This window comes from Perca flavescens, chromosome 4 (genome assembly GCF_004354835.1).
Source record: "Perca flavescens isolate YP-PL-M2 chromosome 4, PFLA_1.0, whole genome shotgun sequence".
NCBI lineage: Eukaryota > Metazoa > Chordata > Actinopteri > Perciformes > Percidae > Perca > Perca flavescens.
In genome coordinates this window covers 6,046,382-6,073,215 of record NC_041334.1, presented here as the reverse complement: position 1 = coordinate 6,073,215, position 26,834 = coordinate 6,046,382, and the positions used below count along the sequence as shown (strand labels likewise).

The 26,834-nt window shown below is 41.1% G+C and overlaps 1 protein-coding gene across 1 annotated transcript in view; it reads left to right on the top strand.

Moving 5' to 3' along the window:
- cadpsa (Ca2+-dependent activator protein for secretion a) overlaps window positions 1–13,660 on the top strand; it is a 258,999-nt gene extending 245,339 nt beyond the window's left edge. Inside the window, 2 exon segments of the mRNA XM_028575343.1 lie at window positions 9,124–9,228; window positions 12,432–13,660. Coding sequence (XP_028431144.1) covers window positions 9,124–9,228; window positions 12,432–12,602 — 276 coding nt within the window. The 3' untranslated portion in view covers window positions 12,603–13,660.
- Window positions 13,661–26,834: the final 13,174 nt, after the last annotated feature.

Genomic DNA, 26,834 nt, shown 5'->3' with positions numbered 1-26,834 from the left:
GTGTTTTTGGGCTTAAGTTTGGAGCTTTTGACATAATGTGGCGCATTCTATTGAGACGCACTCGGGGATGGTCGGAATTTTGAGAATCCAACGAACAATTCGGTTTTTTTCAGCCTCATTTTAGGGTAAGTTTTTTTTCTTTTTTTCTTCTTTTAAACAAACCCGCCGGCGGGTTTTGGGGTTAGGAGGGCAAGTTTGCTTAGAAAGCCCTAGTCAAATAAGTGAATTGTTTGGATGATGTCATGTCTGTATATCGCCAAAAAATTTGGTGTGTAGCACTGAAGTGAGACAACTTCATCAGACAGGTCCTGTCAGCTAATGTTTAGCATGTTTACCTTAGGATCGGTAAGAACGGACTGTGGTATTACAAACATTGGAAGGGAATATTTCCTGATCGCTCCGCGTGCACAGGTTACAACACATGCTGACACCACAGAGTCCACATGAGTTACATCCTTGCTATATACCGTATTTGAAGAACACATTGTATACTAATGTCGACAGCGCACTCATTTTCTAGTAATTGTACAAGACTGTTGGTCCAAATAAAACATGACCAGGGTTTTAAGACAGCCGCCGCTACCCGACACCTTATCCAACACATTCAAGACTTTGAAGAAACACTTTGATGAAACAAGTTACCCCTTTGATATTATACCATCTTCACTTTTTCTAAGGTAATTACTAGAAAAGACATCAATGTCATTAATTCAGGCCAGGTTTGCTGTTTAGTACAGAATGATCAAATATGCGTCACAGTGCCAACACACATTCATTGAACTGTGAGTAGCCCATTTCCAATTTAGAAAACGTGAAGAAGAAGAGGTGTGCCATTTTTTGCATCAAATCCTGCTGGTGGCAGGCCCCCCCCCTGCCAAGCGCCATGCGAAGACTTGGGTGTGAACACTGGCTTCAAGGCGAGGTTTGTGTGTGTGTGTGTGTGTGTGTGAGAGAGCGTGTGTGTTTGTGGGTGGGGGGTTTGGGTGGGATGGGTTGCTTGGTGTCAGATGGGGGCAGGAGGTCGCTCTGTCTCCCAACTATCGCTCAAAATGGAGATGGACCGGCAGATGTATATGTGTGTGTGTGTGCGAGTGTGTGTGTGTGTGTTGTGCATGTCGCCTGTGTATAGGTAGGAGTTCATCAGCATGTCGTGAGGTGACAAAACACACACACAAATACACACACACACACACACAAACACACACACTGATAAGCCAGTTGAAGGAATGGAAGCCCTTCCTTCAGATGGAACTCGTTAGAATGTCACAGATTTGATCCTTGTCGGGTTATGGCATTATGTATTCAGAGCCATATTACGCTTGTTTTGGCTGTCAACAAGCGCTAGCCCCCTGCTGATCCCCATGCAGCCTAATAAAAGAGAGCTTGGGTAAATTTGTCTATCTGATGATTTTCTTTTGTTTGTTCCTGCCAAGAGGAACAAAGCAAGAGGGACCATCACTGTTCGTTTGACACTGCGTCATAGTGGCTTTCAACTTCATCGATATCATGTGGACTGCCACCTTGTCCAGAGGTTTGAAGTAGAACTGTGGCTTTTACATGTGGCTATTTTGAAGTAGACAGAATTGATTTGAAGAGCTCGATCGTTGCGTGTCAGAGAAAAGATCTCTCCGGAAATGGTGTAAAAGATACCATTTGGAAGGGGAAGAGGGATAAAGTCAGGGCAAAAGAAACAACCAGCCTCACTGTTTTGAAAGAATGAAAGTGGTTTAAGATTAGGAATTAGTAAAATGATCAGAAGACCCAAGACTTATTGCAAAACGGACAATCTAAGTACTGCACTTCACGCAGCAGCTTTCAGCCAGATGTACAAAGTTGAGTGGAGTTGGAACTTTCATTCTTCACACAAATGCTTTTGTGACTTTTTGTATCCACAAATAAGGTCAACACTCTGAATGCCTTTGAGGAATGGCTGTTCAAATGTGTGTGCAGTTATTCCCACATTTGAATGTTCGGAATGGCTTTTGCCATCAGATAGAATAGAACAGTCTTTATTGTTATTCTACATGTGCAATGAAATTGAACGCGTGTCAAGGTTGTGGTTTTCTGTTGTGATATTTCCTGTTTATTTTAGTAGTCTTTCCCTGTTTCCTTGTTGTTTACTGCCTCATGTGTCTGTAGTCCTTACTTGCTTGTCTCACCCTTGTCAGCTTGTCTTTGCGTTATCAGTCCTTGTGGTATTGTTCCCGCTGTCTTGTCATTCACTTTCCTGTTTTACTTTGTAGTGTCTGTTTCTCCTGCGTCATGTCTTTGTTTGACTTCCTGCCTTGTGTGTTTTCCCGCCTCTATGATTGTCTGCCCCGCCCTGATGTGTTCCACCTGTCCATCAGCCCTCTTGTCACCTGTCCCTCGTTACCCTTGTTACCTCGTGTATTTAGTCTCTGTGCTTTCTTTTCTTACTTTCTCTAGTCCGTTCGTCGTCTTTTCCCCTGTTGTCATTCCCTGCGTCCCTTCATCACTGTGATTTTGTTTTTCTAGTCTTTGGTTTTTTTCTAGTAGTTTTGGATTTATGTCGGACTTCCTTTTGCATGCCTGCCTCAGGACACCTTTTGCTGTAAGCCTTTTTCATTTGAATAAACCTTCTAAATTGCTCGAGTACCTATTCAAGCATGATCTAAATTGCTTTTAACATGGTTTTCTAACTGTAAAGACTGTATCGTCATTCACAATCTTTTTTTCAGCCAAGGACCCCTTACATTATAAAAAATATACCGGGACCCCCTCATGTTTGTCCCGTGGAGTGATTTTCATCCTATTTCTTAGACTTACACCGCGTTTCGACCCAAGGTTCGGGGGTCTTTTAAGTCCCACAGAACTATTTTTAAGGAACTAGAAGGTTCCTTCAGCCTATTGTTGTCTGCGTTTCCATCATATTCTAAAGATCCATGGAGATTAGGCAGCTTAGTCCGCTGACGTATAAAGTTACAAGACAGGACAAGCGCTGCTGGTGGTCGCAGGGGTAAACACACTCTGCAGCTTGCAGGTCGGTGTGCCCGGCCCGTTTCATCTAAGAAACACTTGGAAATAAAACAAAATAGATTTAGAGCGTAACCGCTGAGAAACTGTCAGAAAATAAGGTTTTATTTCTCTCATTCAAAGCAATGCCATGCTATCTCTCTCTCTCTTGCTCTCTCTCTCTCTATTTTTTTTTTCAATTTGCTTTATTGGCATGACAAAATCAATAAATCTGTGTTGTCAAAGCATAAGAACAAACAACAACAACAAGGTAGTAGTAAATACATCTGATACAATAATACTGATAATTATGATATCATTGCAGATAAACATATTCAGTGCATGTCCCTCAAAAGGTATGTTGAAACAATAATATATTTTTTTAAATGCACAAATAAGAATAATAATGATAATACATACAATATTTACTTATTTTGCCTTGTATTGTGGCAGGAGAAGACATATTTAGCCGCAAAACACTTCTGGAGCCAGCAGCCCCTCCTTTGCAACTTCATACAGGGACGCTGTAGGGAGACTTCAGGGCATCCTTAGGATTCAGAGTAGGGCTGATCTATTTTATAAGCTGTAATCAGCAACGCAAGGCCAGTTGAAACAGCTGGGAAAATGAACAGCTGTGTACCTGATTGTGCATGCAATGTCAAGCACATAGACCATCTGCATGGAAGCATCTCTATGATTACTTTCCTAAGAAGATGACTCTTTCCAAGACAACTTGAGAATAATGCTCTCCACAAGTATCAGCCTTGTATTCATGGATTGGATAATCACCGTCGATTATCAGAGACTGTGGTCTTGCAAAAGAATTCCATTGATGTGATCAATTTCTGGGCTGTTAAGGACCATTTCGTCATGGATGTATGATGGATTTTAAGGTTATGTTCAATGGCAGCTGGACAATGCTTGCAGCTGAATGTCTCATGATTGGCTGGGAGGTGCGTTAAACTGGACGACCCATGACAAGCATGAAACTGAGTTCCAGTTCACCCGTCTGGGAGGCTTGGACACGCTTACACGCATGTGTTTTAACATCTGTAGACTGCTGACTTAATGTACCAATAGAACAGCCACGATGTTGCGTGCATTGTCGTTGACACATGCAGACACTTTCCCAGTAAGAATGGTGCTAGAAGAGAATAGTGCAAAGTTAGCACTAGCAAGTTAACTAGCAGTTAAGAAGCAGTTACATTTTTTAACAATATTGTTTTTAACTCTGTGTGTGGGGGGGGGGGGGGGTCATAACCTTACTTGGCAGTAGCCTATATCATGTAGTTCACTCCATATGTCTTTGTAAGGATGGTGAAACAATAAAAAAGTCAATTTTATATTTTATACTCCAAAAACACATATTTGGATAAAAGGGCTTTGCAATCCATAGCACATGAGACACTATCCTATCCTTGGACTGGTATAAGGGAAGTTGTCGTAAACATAGCTAACGTTTTATGTCTTCAATGCAGAGCCAGCAGTCTGTGTCCTATACTCCTGGTTAAAATGTAAACTAGTCATGCAAATACCTTCTGATGGATCAGCTGTCACTTGAATTGTTTAATGAGGAAACTGGTATTGCATTCAAACTGGCATTAAAAAGATCTTAAAGTTGATGAAAATCACAGGCATTATGTGTACACAAGATGTCCCTGACAGACCTCCAAAATGCCAGTCATGGCAGCAAGAAGACTTGTGACAAAGCTGTCAAAGCCTCTTTTTTTTTATATAAAATGAAGAGGAGTGAAGCCGAACAGGACACAAAATGGCTGCTGTAAGAATGTCTGCAGATGGGAGCTGTGTGGCACGGTGCAAAGTCTTAAGGAGAAGCGAGGGAGGAGTGGATGATGGAAAGAAAGAGGGAGAGCAGCCAGTCAGCGGATCAGTCACTCCAGGCCTGGCCTCTCGGCGGGGGGTTGTGCTCGGGGCGAGATCACAGGCCTGCTGCCACGCCGAAGCCTTCACAGGCACACAGCGACAGATAGGAAGCTGCTGGCACCAGGTCGCCTCACTGATTCACCCCGGCTCTGCCATCTTCTCTCCTCAGCCATGTTCCACTGACGGAGCCTCACCTACACGGAGACCTGCTCTCTTCCTCTGCTTGCGGCCTCAGTCGGCCTGATCTTGGTGTCCCACTTAGCTGGTTTTGGTTGTTTGTCTTTGGTCTGGAAATTCTAATTTGGACAAAATAATCCAGCTATTTTTTTGCACTGTGATGATCATTGTTGGTGCAGATTGGCAATTTAATCCTCTGGTTAAGTAAGATGCGAAAGATATATTCCGAAAGTTTGTCTATAGCTCTGCAAAAACTCTCAATCTTAAGTTACTTTAGCTGCTATTGTGTCTCTATTTCCACACCAACTCTCAACATGCAACACATTTGCACAAAAGCAAACAATCATGTCTTTGTGTTGCTATGGCTTCTTACACAAATGTGTCTGAGTATCCTACACAAGCTGAGGGTGCTTATTACCAGTGATGCTGGTATTGATTTTACTGTGTGTGCATGTATGTGTGGGTGGGTGTGTTTGGTTCTACTACCACAGAAGCAGTTTTGAGTACTATGTCTGCCCGAGGACAGATTCTTGTCACTGCAATAGCGTCACAACAGTGCTTTTGAGATCAAAATGAAGGCTGAGTGTGAAGATGGGTGTGGTCAAGTAAGGGCACCGGAAGTAGGGATGGGGCCTTGCCCTGGCCCGATTTGGCGTTACAGCTGGTGTAGTCTGGATCAACAGAAGTACATTTCCAGGATAATTGCCTGGCGACAACAAACTTCAAGCTAGCAAGTTACATGCTGAAAATGGTTTTGGAGAAAATTTGGATGGTGCAACCACGCAGGTCTGCTTGGTTCTTTCGGGGAATGATTGTAAAGATTTACGTCATTCCCTCTCTAACTGGGACATTTTGGGGCCGATTGGTGGGATTGCTGTGGAAGAAGTACACACGGTGATACACTGGTAAGAGCTAATGAGGTTTAACCATATATCCAGCTAATCACGTTACTGTGTTGTGTGAACAGTTAACTTCATTTAAGATTATATGTGGTGTTTTCTTTTGTATGGTGCAAAAGTTCCACCAAAACAAGTTCCTTCCTGAGACTATTTTGCAGAGCCACTGTCGCTGCGTCCGGAGCTTAACGCCACCCAAGACAATAGTGATTGGTTTAAAGAAATTTTGTAACCGTTTTTTTTTTCTCCTATCCCAAAATGCATCTGTGGTGTAGCCAGACCTTCCTCCGCAGCGCTGTGGAGATAGAGCTGGCAATGCGCGTCATCGGCTGGTGTGATCCCATCACAAGATGGTCTCTAGTCATTCTGTGTTTTTCTTTCTTGAATATTTCTTTACATCTACAACCCTGTTACTGTTGTCAATAAACATGAATACTTTGGTTGAACAATATTTTGCAATGAGCAGAATACACCTTTGACTTTCTACTTTGTCAAATATGAGGTACAATAGAGCTCATATTCAATCACTATGATGAGGTTTGATATGATTGTTTACTTTGAAGAATAAAATCTGTCTTGTACAACTTATAAATGGCCCCTTGGCATCTCAGCCCTCTTAAACAAAGCCTTTTCTTTCATTTCTTTTCCCATTATTCTCCCCTTCCCCCCATCCATTCTGCTGTGACCCTGACTGTTGAAAGTCAGTCGGCTTCTATTAGTATCAGCCCCGCTCATCATTATCCATCAATTAGACTGGCAACAGTCAGGGCCCACAGAGAAACATCTGCAGCCTTTTGGCTGTGTTTCTGCATGGCTGCCTCGCAGAGCTCCCTGTTCAGAGAAGGCTGGTCTAAATAAAGCAGTGGGAGAGTTTCAAGGTTGAAGCTTGTAACACCTGTGTAAATGGCAGTAACAGGGCTAGGGCTCGCTGTGGTACCTCAGTACTTTACGGGAGCTCAATGAATTGTGTCCATTGCGTCGCAAAGCAAAAACTCGTCAACAGAGTCTACACTCTGCAAAGTAAGAAAACGCACGCATATAGACATCTTCACCAATTTAACAAGACATAGCTGCAAATACAGGAAACCCAACCAAATACCGAAACCCGCATGTAATAGAGAAAACACAAGAGATGGAAGAAGACTTTACTTTATTCATCCCTGAGGCAAATTCAAGTTTTCCACCATTAGACAGAGTACACACTTAGGCCCCAAAATACACACATGCAAACAGGACCGATACACATCGATACATGGAGAGATGCCAGAGCGAAGGGGCTGCCATTGGGTGTTCAAGCCTTGCTAGAGGGCACCTCGGCAGTGCCCAGCAGGTGAACTGGCACCTCTCCAGCTACCATTCCGCGTTCCATACTCGGTCCGTACGGGGACTTAAACCGGCAATCCTCCGGTTCCCAAGCCCACTCCCCATGGACTGAGCTACCGCCGCCGAAACACGCTGCAAGTAGCCCAGACACACACCGACGGATAGGGGACACTTAAAAGTGATGCACGTGGCTGGAACACACTTGCTGTTGCCATGGTGTTTGAAGTCAGCTACCCGTCGGAGATGTTGTGAAGTGGGTTTAAATAAAATCTTTTTGTTTAGTTTTTTTACAAGACAAACATGTTCATATCCTGCTGAAAAAAAGTACAGATACAGTACTGCAGTGCTGAATATATAAAAAAATACAAACAGACGACATGTAAATGTACCTGTTTACTTCTTGTAATTGTCACTTGTAATCACTAAAACACACATCCCTTTCCTCTGTTTGGCATAGTAAAATAAAAAGTTTTCCTTACCTAGTTACTTATTAAAAATGATTACTTATTATACGGCAATCACTAGGCACATAGACATTTACACAGGTGTTACAGGCTTTTTAACAACCTCCATATTAAGTGTTTGAAGTGCTTACAGAAATAACCATCATCATTTATCACTTAATTTGTAAATCCCTACCATGCATTGCTAAGTTGTACTAGCTGAATGGATGGTAAGAATAAAGAACAATAAAGAATGTATTCATCATTAAACAGAAAGACTGCAGCTTGGAACATTCTGCCAAACTGACACCTAAAAGATTTGTGTCATGGACTTTGACAAGTGCCCATGGCAGAACATGCTGCTTTGCATCAAGAGCATCAGAAGCCTTACCCTTTATTAGGATCCCCATTAACTGGCGCCTCATTGGCTGCTGCATCTTCCCGGGGCCCATGCTCCAGACTTAAATAAATCCGAAGCCTACGGGACTATCTGATGGGGCCCCACATGATTAACTTCTAATGGAGACACGACATGAACATCTTCAGATTAGAGACGCAGCTCTGTTGAGGATTTGTTTGTCAGCCTTGTCCCTCTGGCCTCTCCTTCAAAAATCCACAAGGAAACTCTGTCAATATGATACACTGCCAGGACGACATCACCCGCTGTTTCTGCCAAATTCCACATGAGCAAAGTCAATGGGTTCCAAGCCGTTCTCACTCCCAACTCGTCAAATACTGACGCTTGGTCAGTGGCTCTCAGCCTCAGATACCGACGCAAAAATCCCCCTTTAGCGTCTGTATGGAACGCACCGGGCAGAGCAGCAGCTCGACCGCAGCGTTGTAAGATCACGTAGTATTAAGAGCGACAACGGTAGAGAGTACTATGAAAGACAGAAATGCCGGAGACCAGGGTTCATATCCCATTCTGGTCCCGCATGTCACTGAAATGTGCATTTTGTATACCCCATCCACCATCTTTCCCTAAATCTAACTGTCCCGTTCTTGTGCCGCATGTCAGTTAAACGTTCCTCCCAACACAGACGCCAAGAGCAAGATATTTAAATATGACGGTAAAGGAGACTTTTAGCTACAAAAACAGACGCCAAAGGCACATGACCTAGCGTCCGTATTCGACGTGATGGGAGTGAGAGTGTGTTGCCTGTTCTTGTCCCGCGTGTCAGTTAAACGTACTTCCTGACCCAGAGTGTCAAAAGGTGTCGCCAAGAGTCCCCACCAAGCAAGGTGAAAAATTATGCCAAAGGGCTAGACCGACTTATTGGGAATTTAGCTTATTCACCGTAACCCCCAGAGTTAGACAAGTCGATACATACCCTTCTCATCTTTTCTGATGAGGGTGTTATAAAGTTAACGAGCTCAACAAGACCATCAGTAGATGACAGATGTACTGTGTGCTTGTGTGTCTACAGCAATGGTACACCAGCACAATGAACCTGCTAGGAACATGGCTGACTGACCGTATGGACCTGCAGCTCCACCTTTATCAGCTGAAGATCCTCATCAGGATTGTCAAGGTGAGAACAGCTGCCTTTCACATTTCTAAACCACGTATATCAATGCAAGCAACATGTATTGTTATGGGAATGTTCTCAAGAATCAATGAGAGTTATCAAGTTAAGAGACTCTTTTCTCTGGAACATTATAACATTTTACTGCTGCTTCCAACATCATTTGACATTTATTATCGTAAAAATGGATTTGTCTCCTCTATTCACACTCAGTGTGGTGTTTTTGTCAGTTACACTTTTTTAAGTTTGGCCTTGCTGGTAGAGTGGAGGCTTTTAACATTGAGTGGCAGTGATTCAACAAAACAGTTTATTGCGATTTTCCTGATATATCCAAAAACATTTACAAAGGAATAGCCAATTTGCTATATCAACACCTGAAATAATGTATTTAAGTGGTTTTATGAAATACAGTTTGTACAGGTTGCAACATTGATTTAAAGTCTCTGTCACTCTTACAACCGGCCCTGTTGCATCATTTTCAAACATTCAAAATTAAAAAGATTAGGGTCATTCACGTTTTTGTGACCAATAACTTTTTCTTACACATCCAATTAATTCAAATGTATTCATAGTATCATAATATAACAAAGGATCTCAAGACACTTTACACATAGACATAGGTCTAGACCAGTGGTTCCCAACCTGGGGTCCGGGCACCCCTAGGGGGGGCGGCAAAGATCACAGGGGGGGCGCAAGTCTTTATCTGGTTTGAGGTTGAGGAAAAAATATATATATATTTGCACATGTTAAACAAATTGTGATAATACACTACAATATATAATGTATACAAAAGTATTTTGTTGTATCCTCGTTTTTCCTGCCGCCACGGCATCACTATTTTATAAATGAAACATGGAGGAGAATCTTAACCGTGCTGATAACTCCTCTGTATCAAAAAAGAAAGTAAGGCTCTATCTGGAGAGTTACCTCAACTTTGGTTTCGGGGGGGCTCAGCTTTTCTTAGACATGAGTAGGGGGGGCGCCAAGGAAAAAAGGTTGGGAACCACTGGTCTAGACCACACTATAATTTACAAAGACCCAACAATTCCCCCAAGAGCAAGCATTTGGTGCAACAGTGGAGAGGAAAAACTTCCTTTTAGGCAGAAACCTCGGACGGACCCAGGCTCTTTGTGGCTGGTGCTGGTTGGGGGTATGATGAACAGTTGCAATTATAGTAACAATATAAGATAATGGAACTATGACTAGAAATGGTAGTTGTAGCAGTTCAGGGCGTAGTAGGGCATAGTATGGCATAGCAGGGAGTAGCAGGGCATAGTAAGACGTAGCAGGGCATAGTAGGACGTAGTATGGCATAGTAAGGCAAGGCAAGGCAAGGCAAGGCAGCTTTATTTATATAGCACATTTCAGCAACAGGGCAATTGAAAGTGCTTTACATAAAACATTAAAAAGCAGTTAGAAAACAATTAAAAAACAATAATAAACAAATTAAAAACATTAAAAGACAAGAATAAAATTGATAGTGCAGTATAAGAATAAAAGTTACAGTGCAGTATAAGAAATTAAAGTTAATAAAATAGATTATTTAAAGAAAAGCAACATCAAAAAGATAGGTCTTTAGCTTAGATTTAAAAGAACTGAGAGTTGCAGCAGACCTACAGGTTTCTGGGAGTTTGTTCCAGATATGTGGAGCATAAAAACTGAACACTGCTTCCCCCTGTTTAGTTCTGACTCTCGGGACAACAAGTAGACCTGTCCCAGACGACCTGAGAGGTCTGGGTGGGTCATAGTGTAGTAGCAGATCAGAAATGTATTTTGGCCCTAAACCGTTAAGTGATTTATAAACCAGTAAAAGTATTTTGAAATCAATTCTTTGAGGCACTGGAAGCCAGTGTAGAGACTTCAGTACTGGAGTGATGTGATCCACTTTCTTGGTTTTAGTGAGGACTCGAGCAGCAGCGTTCTGAATCAGCTGCAGCTGTCTGATTGATTTTTTAGGGAGACCTGTAAAGACACCGTTACAGTAGTCAAGTCTACTGAAGATAAAAGCATGGACAAGTTTTTCCAGATCATGCTGAGACATAAGGCCTTTAACCCTTGATATATTTTTAAATTTTTATAGTAGGGAGTAGCAGGGCATAGCAGGGCATAGTAGGGCATAGCTGGGCGCTGAGCAGGACCACGGCGGCAGCTGCAACCATGATTTAGGTGCCACCCTAATTCACTCCGGGAAATAAGCTGTCCGGAGATAAGTTAGTAACAAGCATTAATGGGACATGAATGCACACAGGCTACATACATACAAAAAAGATTGGAAGCCTAGTGTACTTGACTGAGGTTAGGGTCAGGACTCAAAATGTTTTGTGAAGTGTCTGAGTAGGAGCTGCACCCATAGGACACTACTCCTCTGTTTTTAAACGTCCAGGATTCAACAATAAGGGTTGCCCGATGGCCCGGGGCAGGTAAAACGCCACGTCGGGCAAGTTAATATAACAACCCACTTCCCCGTTCGGGCATCATCGTATCATAAATGACGTTATCGTTCTCTTGCACCCATTGGAGAATGCTTGTTGAATGATTGGATTTGAAAGTGCCGTTGGCCAATCAAGAATTTAGTTGGTGCTTGACGCTTTTGACGTTTTCGGAAAAGAATTACACTTTTAATGCTTAATTAAATTTTTTTGTGTGTGTTTTTATACTTTTTTGAATTTTTTTTTCGATGTTTCGATGTTTCTTTGTGATGTTTTTTAAAAAGGTTTTTTCAAATGTCCTTTTCGAGGGGGCCAGTAAGTGTCTTTGGGCAAGTAGATTATTTTTTTTCACTTGCCCGACATCCGGCAGAATTTCTGGCGGCACAAGAGCAATCCTGGAAGTGGAACATTGTGGATATAGACTACAGATCCGGCAGCTCAGATGACATGGGGACTCCCTTTTAAGACTGATACAGTGAAAGTCAATGGTGGAAGAAGTATTCAGATGCTTTACTTAAGTAAAAGTACTAATAGCCCATTGTAAAAAAAAATACTAGTACAACTAGTAACTAAAGCTGTCAGATGAATGTAGTGGAGTAAAAAGTACAATATTTATCTCTGAAATGTAGCAAAGTAGAAGTAGAAAATGGCATGAAAAGAAAAGACTTAAGTAGAAGTACCTCAACATTTGTGAAGTGCATCTAATTGAGTAGATGTACTAGCTAGTTTCATTATACCACTGGTTAACCTTGAACCCTCTGATTTTTTTGTTTGTGATAGAAAAAGTACCGTGACTTCCGCCTTCAAGGGGTGCTGGACTCCACGTTGAACAGCAAGATGTATGAGACGGTGAGAAACCGGCTAACCTTGGAAGAAGCCACTGCCTCGGTGAGGGAAGGAGGAATGCAAGGCGTTACCATGAAGGACAGTGATGAAGACAACGACAACTAGATCATGGGCCTGAAAACTACTACAAAGTCAAAGCTTTTCAGACGGGGGAGTGGTATACTGCCTGAGAACCCAGGCAGCAATGCCTACCGACTGGCCTAACGTCCAACTTTTCCCCTCCATTCCTTGCTGTTTCAGTTTCTTTTTCCATTCCTGTAATAGTTCCACATTTCTGTCTGAATACAATACAAGAAGAAAATGCATTTTGTGTCTATAAACACTTGCAACGCGCGAGGCTGTCCTATCAATGCTATTCATTTAGAAATTCCCCATGCGGGCTCATCTAGGTTTATTTCCTCAAAGCTAAAACTGAAATGTGGGCAAATGAGTTTCCAGAATATCCAAAAGAGGCTAAAATGTGACAGTGAGTGTGAGAAAAGCGCAGATGTGACCGTGAACACCAAGCGAAGCAAAGCTTCCTCACAAATAAAATGAGAAAGATAGGCAGGTGATTGCATCTACAGTATATGGAGTTCTTTCAAAATATTTTGTTGTACCTTCATTTTGTGCAACCCAAAATGTCCACGGTCTTTGTACGGGAGCTTTTCTGTTGCTTGTCGCTAAGACTGAAAAGTACATGGAGCAGTCTCTTTACTTTACGCTGTTCTGCTAGAGAAGAACTTATGAAACACTCATCTGATCCAGGCCTCTATACTGTGGTTCCAAGTGAAATAGTGAAATAGTTGAAATAGATACAGGTGTCTTTTTTTTCAGGTGTCTGCCAATATGCATATTGAACTTTTCACTGTTGAAGTCATATTGTGATTGATCCAAATGGCACTGATAGTTACTTGTTGGTTCAAGGTCAAAACAACAGAGTTGAAACAAAACATTCATAAAATATTTCCCGAATTAGCCCTGAATATTCTCAAGCAATATGGTTCACTGTTTTGTTCTCAAGTTTATAACCAAGGCTACACGTTTGTCTGTATGCTAAAAAAAACATGTGCAGTTGCATTGTTGTAAAAGGTGTGAATATGCTATCATATTACTTTTTTTTGGTAATGGGTTTGCGTCACGTGTCAACCAAACTAAATGTTTAAAGTGCTCATATAATGCTTTTTGGCTTTTTCCCTTTCATTTACTGTGTTATATATCTTTTTTGTGCATGTAATAGGTTTACAAAGTGAAAAAGCCCAAAGTCCACCCCAGAAAACATTGTTCACAAACTGCTCCAAACAGCTCTATTGTAGTCCAGCCTTTACTTCAGAGACAAACGTGCGTCACTTTTTAACACGTTATAATTGCTCGCCTAGCTGCTAGCGTGGCACGCCGTCATACTCTGCAACTGATTAGCTAGTAGTCCTTACCTAGCTACTGAGCATGCGCGACTCCCAACAAAGATGGAATAGAAGTGTGATGTCTCACTCTGTAGCTAAAACGGAGAGAGCTAAACACACAGGATGAAGAGAGGAGCTGCAGCAATGTGTAGTACAACCAAAATATGGTGTTTTTTGAAAATTAAACCATGTAAACCTATTCTGATATAACCTCTAAATACAATTATGACCCTAAAAATTAGCATAATTGAGCGCTTTAAAATTCTGTGCTGTGATGTGACATGACGCTGACGGTTTTCGTCAGACAGCAAATGGAATCCAAGGCGTCGTCAACAATGAAGTTGCTGGGTAAACAAAGTGAGTAATTTTATTAAAAAAAGGGACAAAAACTAAGAATACCGTTGACATCTCAAGAAAGGATTCTGTCATTTTGAGAAGTCCCATTCTTTGGCCTCTTATGGTGACATACGAGATCATTATCAATGTCCTCTCTCCTGATGTAAAAGGGTCTAGGTATTTGCATGTGTGGAGCATAATTTAAAAGCATTCAATTGAATTGTATTGAATAAGTGCGAAATATTTGTCAGTTTGTCAGTAGTTGTCTGCTAGTCAGGTTTAACAAGCTCAGACAGTGTTGTCGGTATGGCAGACCCTTTGCCAGACCCTCCTCCAAAGAGCTCTAAAGGAGGGTCTGGCTAGTCCACATAGCATTCGGGGATGGGAGGAAAATGTGCTCTGGTGTAATGGCATTTCTATAAACCAATCAGAATATCATGGGCAGCGCTAAGCTCCGCACAGAGCCACTGCAAAATAGTTGTGCGAGAGAAAACTCAGATTGGACAGATAGTCTAGCTAGCTGTTTGGATTTACCATGCAGAGATCTGAGGAGCAGTCAATAATAGTCCTCAAAAATCCACCGAATTTAAAATTCCAACACAAGGAAAGTGGAAGGAAACGGAAAATACGTGCATCCTGGAAGTCTAACGTCAAGGATATAGACTAGGCATACCCAAATAAGAAAGTTTGAGCCTCAAGAGCTTGAAGAGCCTACTGTTTAGTTTATTTTTGTGTATTGGTTTACACATGTACAAATACTACAGATTAATATACACATAATCAATAAACCATTTGATGGAGGGATGCAAAAAAAACTCAGATGGGGCTTAATCTGGGCACTCTCCAATGCATAATCCAATTAAAATAGAAAGAAACTAAAATACTGAAAAAAGAAAAGAGAAAAAACTCAAATTACACACAGTATCAAATCAACAGAATAAATTCTGAAAGGTAAAACAATATCAGGAGTTACATGGGTTAACAAAGACATCCCATAGAGATAACATTGCACAGACAAAAGCAAACCTTTAACCTTTGGAAAATCTAATGGCAAAGCATTTCATATCACTGAACTTCTATTTATATAATTTAAACCCAACTGAAGTTGAGATGTTCGACAGATAAGAGGCCTGTGTTTTAAGTCATTTCGAATGGCATGATTATGAAGTTGGTAACTTTAAAAATAGAGTTCATTATAGAATGAATCCTGTGTGATTACAATCCACTGTTTGGGAATGTTACATTTTTCGAGCTAGTAACAGCAACACTGGAAAGAAGTGTTTGGAATGATGAATGATCAGATATATATATATATATATATATATATATATATATATATAGATATAGATTTTTTAAGATTATTTTTTGGGGGATTTTTCCCTTTATTTAGACAGTGACAGAGGATAGACATGAAAGGGGGAGAGAGATGGGGATGACACGCAGTAAAGGGCAGCCGGGTGGATTTGAACCCACGCCGCTGCAGGACTCCGCCAACATGATCAGGCATTCCAAAGTTGGGTATGTCTCTGGAAACAGCTGTCTTTCTGCTCTGATTTTGGGTAAATTGTTAAAATCTTCTTTTAACATTGACTCAAACCTCCTGAAGTGGAAAATGTATGAAACAAACAATTAACTCTGTGCAATTTCCTGCTATGTATTTGCAAAACATGCTCCCAAGTGCACAGACATTATACACATTTATCAAAAAGTAAAAAAAAAATTGTGTAAAATATGAATGGGAAATGGTCCGTGTTTGTGCAGTGAACTTGACGGAGATGCTTTTGAATCAAAGGGGAGGGGGGGGGGGGGTGCTCTGTCTCAGTACCATCTGATGGATGGCTTCAATAGAATCCCATATGGCCTCCAGCTATACATTTCACTCTACTACCACTTCTGTGAATGTCACAAGTTCTTCCGTTTCAGAGCGAGAAAGCTGCATGTACCCTTTACGCTCAAGGTGAAACTGTGTTACTCATTGAAGAATTGGTTTCATACTGCCTGCACATAAATGTATCAGTGCCAACACAAGCTGTATCTTGCTGTTGAAGGACACACTAACTGCTTGTGGTCTCACTTCTTCAAACGGTGGTACTTTGATTTCCACATCAACCTAACACCTTTGACATGTCCCTCTCTTTATTCTGCTTAATAGATAAGTTAGCAATACACATATAGTTTTGGTTTTTATCACACTGATAGACCTGTTTTCAACCTTATCCATGTTTTAATTTTGAAACAAATGCTCTATTTTAGTCAAAGTTGTGGATTTGCCATCTGTTCTTGTATGGACCCTGTTCTTCTTACCAGGATGTATGATAGGGCTAATCCACATTTTTATATTATGGAATGATGGGACGTGACGTCTGCCTGTACTTTCCCTCTGTTTGCTGTTTTCTATACTGTATTCCTAGAGCTGTGTGTCGCCCTGTGTGCAAGTACTGCATGTCCCCAGTATACACTCCCTTAGTTGTTTTTCGCTCCATGTATGAAGTTAGTGGCGGGTTCATCGTGCTTCTGTCTTCTAGAAGAGCCCACCAAGCCCAGAACATTGAAATAAAGGTGAATGGCAAACGTGGAAAGAAGGTGTCCCCTTGTTCCTTGTTGTTGATGTCAATTGACTGACTGACTGAATTCATTCATTCATTCATTCAACCTTTATTTACACCCGAGAGATCACTGGTGGGCAGCCCTCATTTACAATGACATTGAGTCAGTTACAAAGACATAGAAGGGAAACAGAAAAACAAAAAAAACAACTCTAAAACTTTCTGAATTGGAAAAACAGTTTGATGGACAAATCAGGACAAGCAGGATGTAAAAGAAAGTACAACTATGTCAATCAATTACAAGTTGAAGTTTGGAGGTCCAAAATACCATTTCCAAAATGTCCAGGGGCCTGTTGCACAAAACCAGGATAAGGGATTAAGCCGGGATATTCAAGTTATCCTGGATGAATTTAGCTTTGATTTGGTTGCACAAAAGCAGGTTGAATTAAACCCAGCCAAGTAACCATGGCGATTTATTCTTTGCAGCTAGCCTGCTCCAGAGCAGGCTAACAGCCAGGCTAAGATTAATCCTGGAGTCTTATGTGCTAAATCAGCTGCCGCTCGGATCCGAAATAAACGTGTTTAACGTCGAAGTTATTCTGTTTTGTGTGCCACTTTATTAACATGCATTATTTGTCACTATTGCTGTTATGAGTTTGATTTAAATCCTACTATTGCAGTTGTTTAGATGGTGAGAAATGGTTGCACTGGCACCCGGAAAAAAAGTGGGACGACGCAGAGGAAATAGGCTTTTCCTCCGCTGCTGTCCCCATGAAATTTGCCCCGTGCAACGTGGAGAGGCGGGGGGCAGGGGGATCCTTTTCTATTGGAATCGTTTGGAAAGTTTGGTTTTGTGTTGGAATTTTTGGGGCTTTGTAAATTATAGAGTGCGGTCTAGACCTACTCTATCTGTAAAGTGTCTCGAGATAACCTATGCTATGATTTGATACTATAAATAAAATTGAATTGAATTGAATTGGTTTTGAATCCGATCATCGGTTCCAAATATAACATGTGCAAGTTTTGGTTTCCATAGTGACCTCCGTACTTCCAGGCGCTTGTTGTGTTGCAGCCATGGAGCACAGTAAGCGACAATCTAGAGTGGTTTTACTACGTTGAAAAAGCCGATAAAATTGTATATTCCCATTGAATCATGTGACCCGTTTCAACTCTCCCTCAAAGAATCTGAATCGAGAATCAATGAAAACCGGAATCGAAAGGAAGAATCTCAATTTTTAAAATCAAAACGATGCCCAACCCTAACATGGATGTTGTGTCAGCAGACTGCAAAAAATACATATTTGTTAATCCGTGGCCCCCCCTCGCCCCCTCCTCCACAGCAACATTTTCTTAAGAAACAGAGGATGAGATTAATGTTGTGGATTATAGCATCATTCAACTTAAGAGGTGATATTATCGTGGAGAAGGAGATTGAAAGAATTGCCCGAGATTAAATCGGCAATGACCGAAATATCAAATCAAGAAGCCGTGAGGCCAAGGTGGAAGCTGAGACTAAAGACGGGAGGATTAATAGAAGATATAATATAGTCCCAAATTAAAAGAAGACAGAAGATCTTTTAATTATGTTATTGAAGGGGGGAGGGTGGAACAAATCCTTCTCAGAAGAATACAGAAACAACAGATTTAAGATGAGAGTGGGGGGAAATGAGGTTAGTGAAATTTGACTTTCTCCCTGGTGATACTAATGCTCAATGCAACAAAAGGTTGATTCAGATGTAGTTGTTGGTCTAAACTGTTGTAATTATTATGAAATGAGACTGTTCATATACAAGGTATGGTTGACCAGTAGACAATCCAAAACTATTATTATGCTGGATAATAATATCAGAAGTTAGGGTCAAACGACAGTGGTTGACAGATTGTAATGTTGCTCTGTGGTTTGATGAGTTTCTGGGGAAGGCAAGGCATCTTTGTTTCTATAGCACATTTCAGCTACAAGGCAATTCAAAGTGCTTCACATGACACATTAAAGAGCAGTTAAAAGCAATGAACAATTCAAATTATATAAACAGAAAATAAGTTAAAACAGATATGAAATACAAGAACACAGTGGTGGACTAATTACATTTACTTCTCTACTTAATTAAAAATGTTGAGGTACCTGTACTTTACTTGACTCTTTTTTCTTTTTATGCCACTTTCTACTTCTACTCCGCTACATTTCAGAGAGAATTTTTTTACGTTTTACTCCACTACATTCATCTGACAGCTTTAGTTACTAGTTACTTTACACATTAAGATCTCTGCACACAAAAGACATGTAGTTTATAAAATCTGATGTTTTATTATAAATGAAATAGCCAACAATATAACGGCCAGTGTTGAGGAAGTTACTTTTAAAAAGTAGTGTTTGCTCGTCACTCATTACTTCTTAAAAAAGTAATCCGTTACTTTACTTAGTTACCCCTTATGGAAAGTAACTTTTTACTTTACTTGTTACTTTTAAAAGCAGGTGTCTCTGGCTGAGACTGAAGTTAATTATATAAAAACTACAGTATCTTTGACCCTAAAGCCAATCTATGGGTTTATCAGTAAACGTCTGAGCTACACTGCAGACTGGATTCTCTACTCACAGAGTGACGGCTGATTCATTATGAACAAGTCCAGCATGGGTTGAATGCACATCAGCAGGTCATTGGCGTTACACAGTGGTTAGTGTATACTATGTAATGTCTGTATCGACTTGTACTGGGGTCCATGCATTGTCGTAGACACATGCAGCGTCTTTTCTGGAAATCCTTGCGGTCCGCTGTGGGTATGAGGCCATCACAACTGCATTGTGAGGTTGTCAGCTTTGTGTCTGCCTGGCTCAGAGTGCCGTCCAGCAAAAAGCCACAAAGTTTAAAAAGCTCTCAAAAGTTAGCTTTGGCTGCTTCTCGCTTGCCATGATTATGCCGCATTCTATTTACCTCGGAATTTGGAAGCCGGAACTGGGAATGACGTCATACTCGAGTTGAATGCGTTCTGTTTAAAAGTCGGATTTTCATTGTTTTCTAATGAAAACAATGAAAATTTTTAAATTCTCTAGCCTGGTTAGCTATTGTTAGCAATACCAGTTGATAACAACGCATTACGCCGTTTTTTTGTGCATGCAAACAGCGTAACAACATGTCCACAGAGAGAAGTTGGACTGTGTGAAGGACTGATTTAGTGACACAAATAAGACAGAAGTGCTTATAACTTTATGTTACTACAGCTTTCACAACTGTTGAGGCAGCCATGTTGGATTTTGAACTCGGGCTACTGCGAGGTTGTCTGAGTTCCGAGATCGTAAATCCAAGGTCAGGGGGCGTGTTTCCGACTTTGACCTCGTTAAAACCGAGTTCCGAGGCTGCTACCATTCTCTGTCACGTCCCCTGTGGAGCTTCTTAGCGCGCAGCTGAGAAGGCAGTGTCGCTGTCAAATCTGTCCCTGGGAAAAGTAACGTTGCGCCGAATTGAAAAAGGAACTACTTTTCGTTACCAAATTTTCAGTAGTAGCGCGTTACACTACTTTTTACCCGAAAAATGATAACGGCCTACAAGTCCAGCTGAAATGAAACTGTTTGGATCCTTTCCACTTTCTAAAATGGGAGTTTTTTCCTGCACGAGTACTTTTACTTTAAGTACACTTTCCTGATGATACTAACATACTTTTACTTAGGTAACATTTTCAATACAGGACTTGTAGCAGAGTATTTTTACAGTGTGGTATTAGTACTTTTACTGAAGTAAAGGATCTGAATACTTCTTCCACTACTGTTTTAAAACTATTAAAATTATAAACACAGAAAATAGAATAAGACAGATATGAAATACAAGAATAAAAGTTACAGGACAGTATAAGAAATGAACAGTTACTTTAAAGAAGGCCAAATCAAACAGAAAAAGTCTTCAGCCTTGACTTAAAGATTGAACAACGGGTTGTCCAGGACATTAAGGCACACTCAGAATAAGGACACATGTTTTCTGTGTGAGGTAGAAGAGAAGATGATCATGCACACAACTCAAGTGAATGGCTTTGTTATTGTTTTTATTATTATTATGAGAGTCATGGACAATTATTAATATCATTTCCCAGAGATGAACTGGGAGAATGTGATTCCTGAAGTTGACGTGATGCGAGAGAGACAACGTATCACTCTGTTGGAGTTATTGAAACAACAATCCACTAGTGATTGCACAGTTGAGGTTCTTCCTTATCAAAGGATCTTTGGAGTACACACGCCTGATAACACTTAGGCCGGCTGCACACTGGCTGTGCGTACCAAATTGCACCACATTATAACACAAATAGCATTTTTCTTATTTCATCAGACATTAATAGTCAGGAAATTACAAACTGGAGATTGCCAGGGAGAGTGTGACAATGTGCCAATGTGGATTTCACTTTTTGATAATGTTATCCTTTGGATAATTCAAATATGTTTGAAATTAAAATGTCATTACAAGGGTTGGTTCTTCCACATTTCTTTGGTTATTGTTCAGTTAGTGCCCTGTTAAACTGCCATATAACATCATGTTACTCACAGTCATTCATCCTCAGAAATAAAGGCTGCCAACATTGTTGGAGGACGTGAAGCAGAATATATAAAAAAAAAAGAATGGGCCGTTTGAATTAATGTGACAGAGACCTCACATGCTCTTAACTGTCTGAGGCAATTCCTTCATATCTTACACATATGAGAATAATCAACCAGCTAGCGCACAAAGCACCCCAACCTATTTCAACATCAAATCTGCAGTGTCTGCCTTGGAATATCATTCATTTAATAATCCAGACACGATTGGGCAGTTCTGTGCGAGAGACGACACCAGGGAGGATTAATGGGCCCGGAGATTTATGTCGGCACGATCTGAGCTGCTTTGGCTTTTAAGCTCCAATCAAGTGGGGAAATGGGAAATGATAACTGTGTCCAAATAAAAAAGAATCTCCAACTGACCATCACAGTGAGAACTGGCCCGGAGTCTTGGCGCTGACAGGCCGCTGCTGTACTGCGGGGAGTCCTGCAGTGATACGGATGTGAGAACAAGCCGTTCCGACACATTGAGTCCATCAAGCCGTCTCAGACATGATACGTGTGGAAAATGACAACAGGCAAATGGAAAGATGAAGAGAGAGAAATCATCCCATGCTTATATTCAAGCTGGCCAACTAAATTGGTCTGTGATTTGTTGTGAGGAGGCATTTCATTTACCATGTTTTTTGCAGTGTCCTTTAAGGTAAACAGCATTGAATTAGAGTAGGCCCACAGACGTGGTTATTTTTGTACTGCTGCTTTGCGTGCCAGAAGTGTCAAAATTGCCTGCCATTTGAGAGGGCAGGTAGATGTCAGATCCTTCTAATAAAAGCGGCCCCCAAAGCCTCTTATGTTTCCCTCCTCATGCACCAAAACCTTCTTATTGTGGCCTTAAGAGGGGACAACAAGCCCGCTGATTAATTTTAGATCTTTTTTTCCATGAAAAGAGTAGCTTACAGTTTAAAGCAATCTCAGTCAATGTTCGGGCAAAGACACTGCGGCAGATTGTTTTATACCTCAGGGATGAATATTACACAGGACTGTTTGTCCTGTTTCATTGTCGTATACAGTACAATGCCCATATGGGGATCAACAAAATTACATATAAATTGGGACTGCTGAGGCCACTGTTATTATTAGATGAATGTTAGGAGTTAATCCTCCCCCATGCAAGCACACTTGACTGTGCACACCTCTTCCTTTGACCAGATGACTTCCCTTTGCAAAGGCTTTTTCCACAGCTTCAACTTCAGTGCTGACAAGTATAATATTTAAAGGTGCAATAATATTGTATGTAATACTGGCAGCTAGCGGTTAAAATAGTTACTGCACTACCAATTCAAAATACAGGAGAGTCGTTTCCCCCGCCCCCTCCTGCCCAGACTCAAAGTTCACGGGGGTTGCCAGGCTGAGACCGCAGCATTCACAACAATGTTGCTAGACGCTTTTCTCACATAGCCAGACGTTACTCCACAGCACAGCGGAGTAGCTAACGGTAGATGCTGGCTATATTGACAGTCATAAAAGCCCGTGCTCACGCGGAGCTCTGTAACCAACTGACAGACACACTTTTTCGGCTTTAAATGACAGTATGAACCGCTAAAAACACAACAACCTCACTGTCCTCTCCACACGCCAGTCAGGCACACTTCCTCGGCTTAGAATTACAATACAAAACGCTAAAAATACCACTACCTTGCCGACGGAACACACGTCATTGGCTTAGAATTACGGCAACAATCGCTAAACACACTGCAAACTCACAGTCCCTCTTTCCAATTTACAGCCCCCCTCTCGTGGTTTAGAATAACTCACCGTTGTCGGCTCCAGCCACTGAAGAGGCTACACGCTGTAAACAGCCATGGGCTGCTTGCCTGGTCCTCCCAGTAACGTTAGCAGTTAGCAGGGTTAGCAGGGTTAACATGGCGGCGTTAGCCAGGACCAGTCGGGATCACTTTACTGGCTATGTCTCAATTGTTTTTGCGAGTAACCAACTCGGGTACTCTAGCTATATAATTCAATGTGAGTACACAAATGTTGAAATGACAAAAAATGCCCATCCCTAGTAGCTTTGATAAATTAGCCTGAAGCTAATGCTTACCTGTTCAGGAGAAAATAAGCCAACTCCGCGTCCTTTTGGGCTCTAAGCTGTTTCCATCTTTAAAATACATCTCCAATATTTACCAGGGGGTTGTTACATCTCTGCTCACGCAACTGTTAGAAACGTGCTGTTTTCTTTTTTTTAATGTCATGTAGAAATCTATCTCCATTGATCTTGTTCGTTTGTTTGCTGCTTTCATGGCTGTACTACCGTTACAGCTGTAGCGCGCAGCGTTTACGTTTTTACAGGTATATCTGGCAACCCGGCCTGCCTGTCAAACTGGGCCGTTGATAACAACACACAAGGAGGATCTGGCTAGTCCACACAGCATTCCTGGTTGGGAGAAAAAAGTGCTCTGGTTAATTAGCATTTCTTTAAACCAATCACAATCGTCTTGGGCGGCGTTAAGCGCCGGACAGAGCCACAGCGCCTCTGCATAATAGTCTTGGGAAGGAACTTGTTTTGGTGGAACATGTGTACATTCAGAAGTTGTTTTAGTTGCGCTTGAGAAAACTCAGATTGGACAGATAGTCTAGCTAGCTGTCTGGATTTACCCTGCAGAGATCTGAGGAGCAGTTAACCATAGTCCTCATAAATCCACCGCAGTTTAGAACGCCAACACAAAGAAAGAGGAAGGTGAGGGACATCCGACCTAAAAAGAGTCTGGTGGAATTTCCGGCGGGCACCGGAGAAATCCCGGAAGTGGAACGTCATGGATTTAGTCTAGTAACTGAAAAAGAGAGTTACTACAGAAAATGAATCCCAGGAAAGGGCAATGGAAATATTCTAAATATAGTGTACACTTAAACTGATATTGATTTTTTTTAGGTTGGCCTTTTTCAGGTGTGTAGCTGCTGCCCCGCGTCAACAGCAAGACATTGCTTAGCTTTCATGTCGTCACTCCAGTCTGCTTCTCCGAACTGGAGGCGTGCCGACCGCCATCTACTGTAGCTAATACACTGACAATGGAGAAGTAGCTCATTCAACACTTCAAAATATCCAAACTATCCCTTTAAGTAATTATTAATCTTCAGTTATAGTTTAGATTTAGTTGACTAATATCTAAGACAATTTCATTTTCAGCAATGTGGTCAATTTTAATTTTACAATTAACGTAACGTAATTGTATATTTGTATTTTGATTTTGTGAGGTTGTCCTTTGATCTTAATTATTTATGTTTGAGCTTTAAACACCCATATAACTGTAATACGGTGATTAACTCCAAATGCTTCACTCAAATGTTTGTATATAATTGTTTATTCCACTCTGACATATACAATACAGTTCTCACTCTCCTCAGCAAATAGATACAGATATAAATATAGTTACCACTTCCAAACTATGGCTGTATGACATAGTTAGTCACTCAACATGTTCCAACAGACCGTTCAGACACTGTATTCACTCACCTGATTTAAAAAGAAAGAAACAAAAAACATTTTGACTGGGTTTGGATTTAGACAAGCAGCCACAGCATTGGCTAAAAAGAGGAATAAAAATAATTCTGTTGCCATGATGAGCCATTACTTGTCCTGCACTAACAGTCAGTATTAACATTTAATTTCAACCGTACATGAAAAAAATAGGCAACTAAAAGTAATATTAATGTTATATCCACATCCAAAGTCTTGTGTTGTGTACCATTTTATACAATTCATGGCATATAATGGCACTACACTGCTACTCCACAAAGCTACTGAGTGAATGTAGTGTATGTAGATACAAAAATAACGTTCACACAGAATAATGCAACCTTTAGGGCTCCAAAAAGGCCCGAGATGGTCACGTCAATGGACTTTACATTTTTTTTAAAGATTTGAATGAATTTGGACAAACATGCATGCATCATCTGCATATTCTCTGCCAAATACAATAAGGCCTTGTACCAGTCATATGTTTTTGTAACCAGAGCCTTTGGACTCCGTTGCCCCTTACCACTGCCCAAGGACTCCTGAGGAAGCCTTGTCTTCACCTGACTCACTACAGAGCCAGAGGGTCCGCGTGCACACACACACACACACACACACACACATATACACGCACACAGCTGTGTTGACCTAGTAGAATTGTGTAAAGCAGAAGAAATCATGGAGAGCGGCTTCAATCCTCTGTTGATGCAGAAGGAAATAAAATGGGTCATCATAAACATTCAAACAAAATGTCCTTTTGCACAAAATTCCCAAAAGGCCAAACAGTCCCATTTCTTCAGAAACCATTATGTTTGACAAAGCTAATGTCATGATGTTTGTGTTGCTAAATTGCCGTGAACAATCAGAAGAAATTACCAGGTAACACATGTGAGCCTACCCCTACACATCGTCCCGGCAAAGGTAGAAGATGTGTTTGGGTCGAACAGAAATCTTCCCCCGGACACCTCTGGGACAAAAGGGATTTTATGATGTATGTATGTAGCGTTATGTATTACTATCGCTTTGCAAATGACACACTGAACCGAGCGCTGACTACAATGAAGCGCATCTTCTCATGCTGTTACTATAGTGATTATCACTGGCTAGCTATTCAGCTATAGACCTTTTTCACAGCAGACATGTTGATTGAGGAGAAGCTCAGCTGAAATTGATCACCTTAACGATGGCTCAATTCCATCAAGTCTCCCAGTAAGCTATCTCAGTGAGTCAGCATGCACAATACCAGGACCTCTCCTAAGTGGAATGCAGCCATCATTAATGGTTTGGAATACACCTGTGCTTTTCCTACTATGACAGGTCAACATGTCTACCATGAAAAAGGACTATTCAACAAAGGTCATCAACAATGTGGCCGTGCATTTTGTAAAGCACTCAAACCGTGGTTCGTATTTCCTGTTGCTGCTAGGGGGTTCTAATTTATTAAATGCTAAACAACCTGTATCTTCGGCAGACAGGTCGTGTGTGACAGAGAACATTGTTTTGTTTTATCATAAGAGTCTTCTTAGAGTTGGGGCGCACTCCCAATCATTTGGTCTTTTTCTCATCTTGACGTTAAGACAAAATCAAACGTGATTGATATAATGTATTTTGTATTATATTACATAAAATTGTCAACAACCAATGGGTGCACTCCCTCCAGCACCAAACAGGAAGCAGCAAACAGCTAGGCCAGAGTTGCTAAACGCTAAAGAGGGAAAGATTTTCAGATTTTCAACCCTTCTAAAGCGCAACATCCAACTGGACTTTTACCGACAGATAAACACAGACCTTCGGGTAATGGAGACATTCATTTGCATGTACGACAGAACAGAAAATCAGTAAACTTTCCCTTAAGTTACCAGCTAACGCCAGCGGTAGCTAGCTAGCTTGGTTAAATCTTGAAAACAATTCTGGTTGTAGTCGTGCAATGTGTAATAATGTGATCCCCAGTCTTTTACATATTATGACAGTCTTTAACGTTAGATGGGAGATGATTGTCTTTAGATTTGAGATGGTGTCAGACTTCAGTCTTTTCAAAGTCTT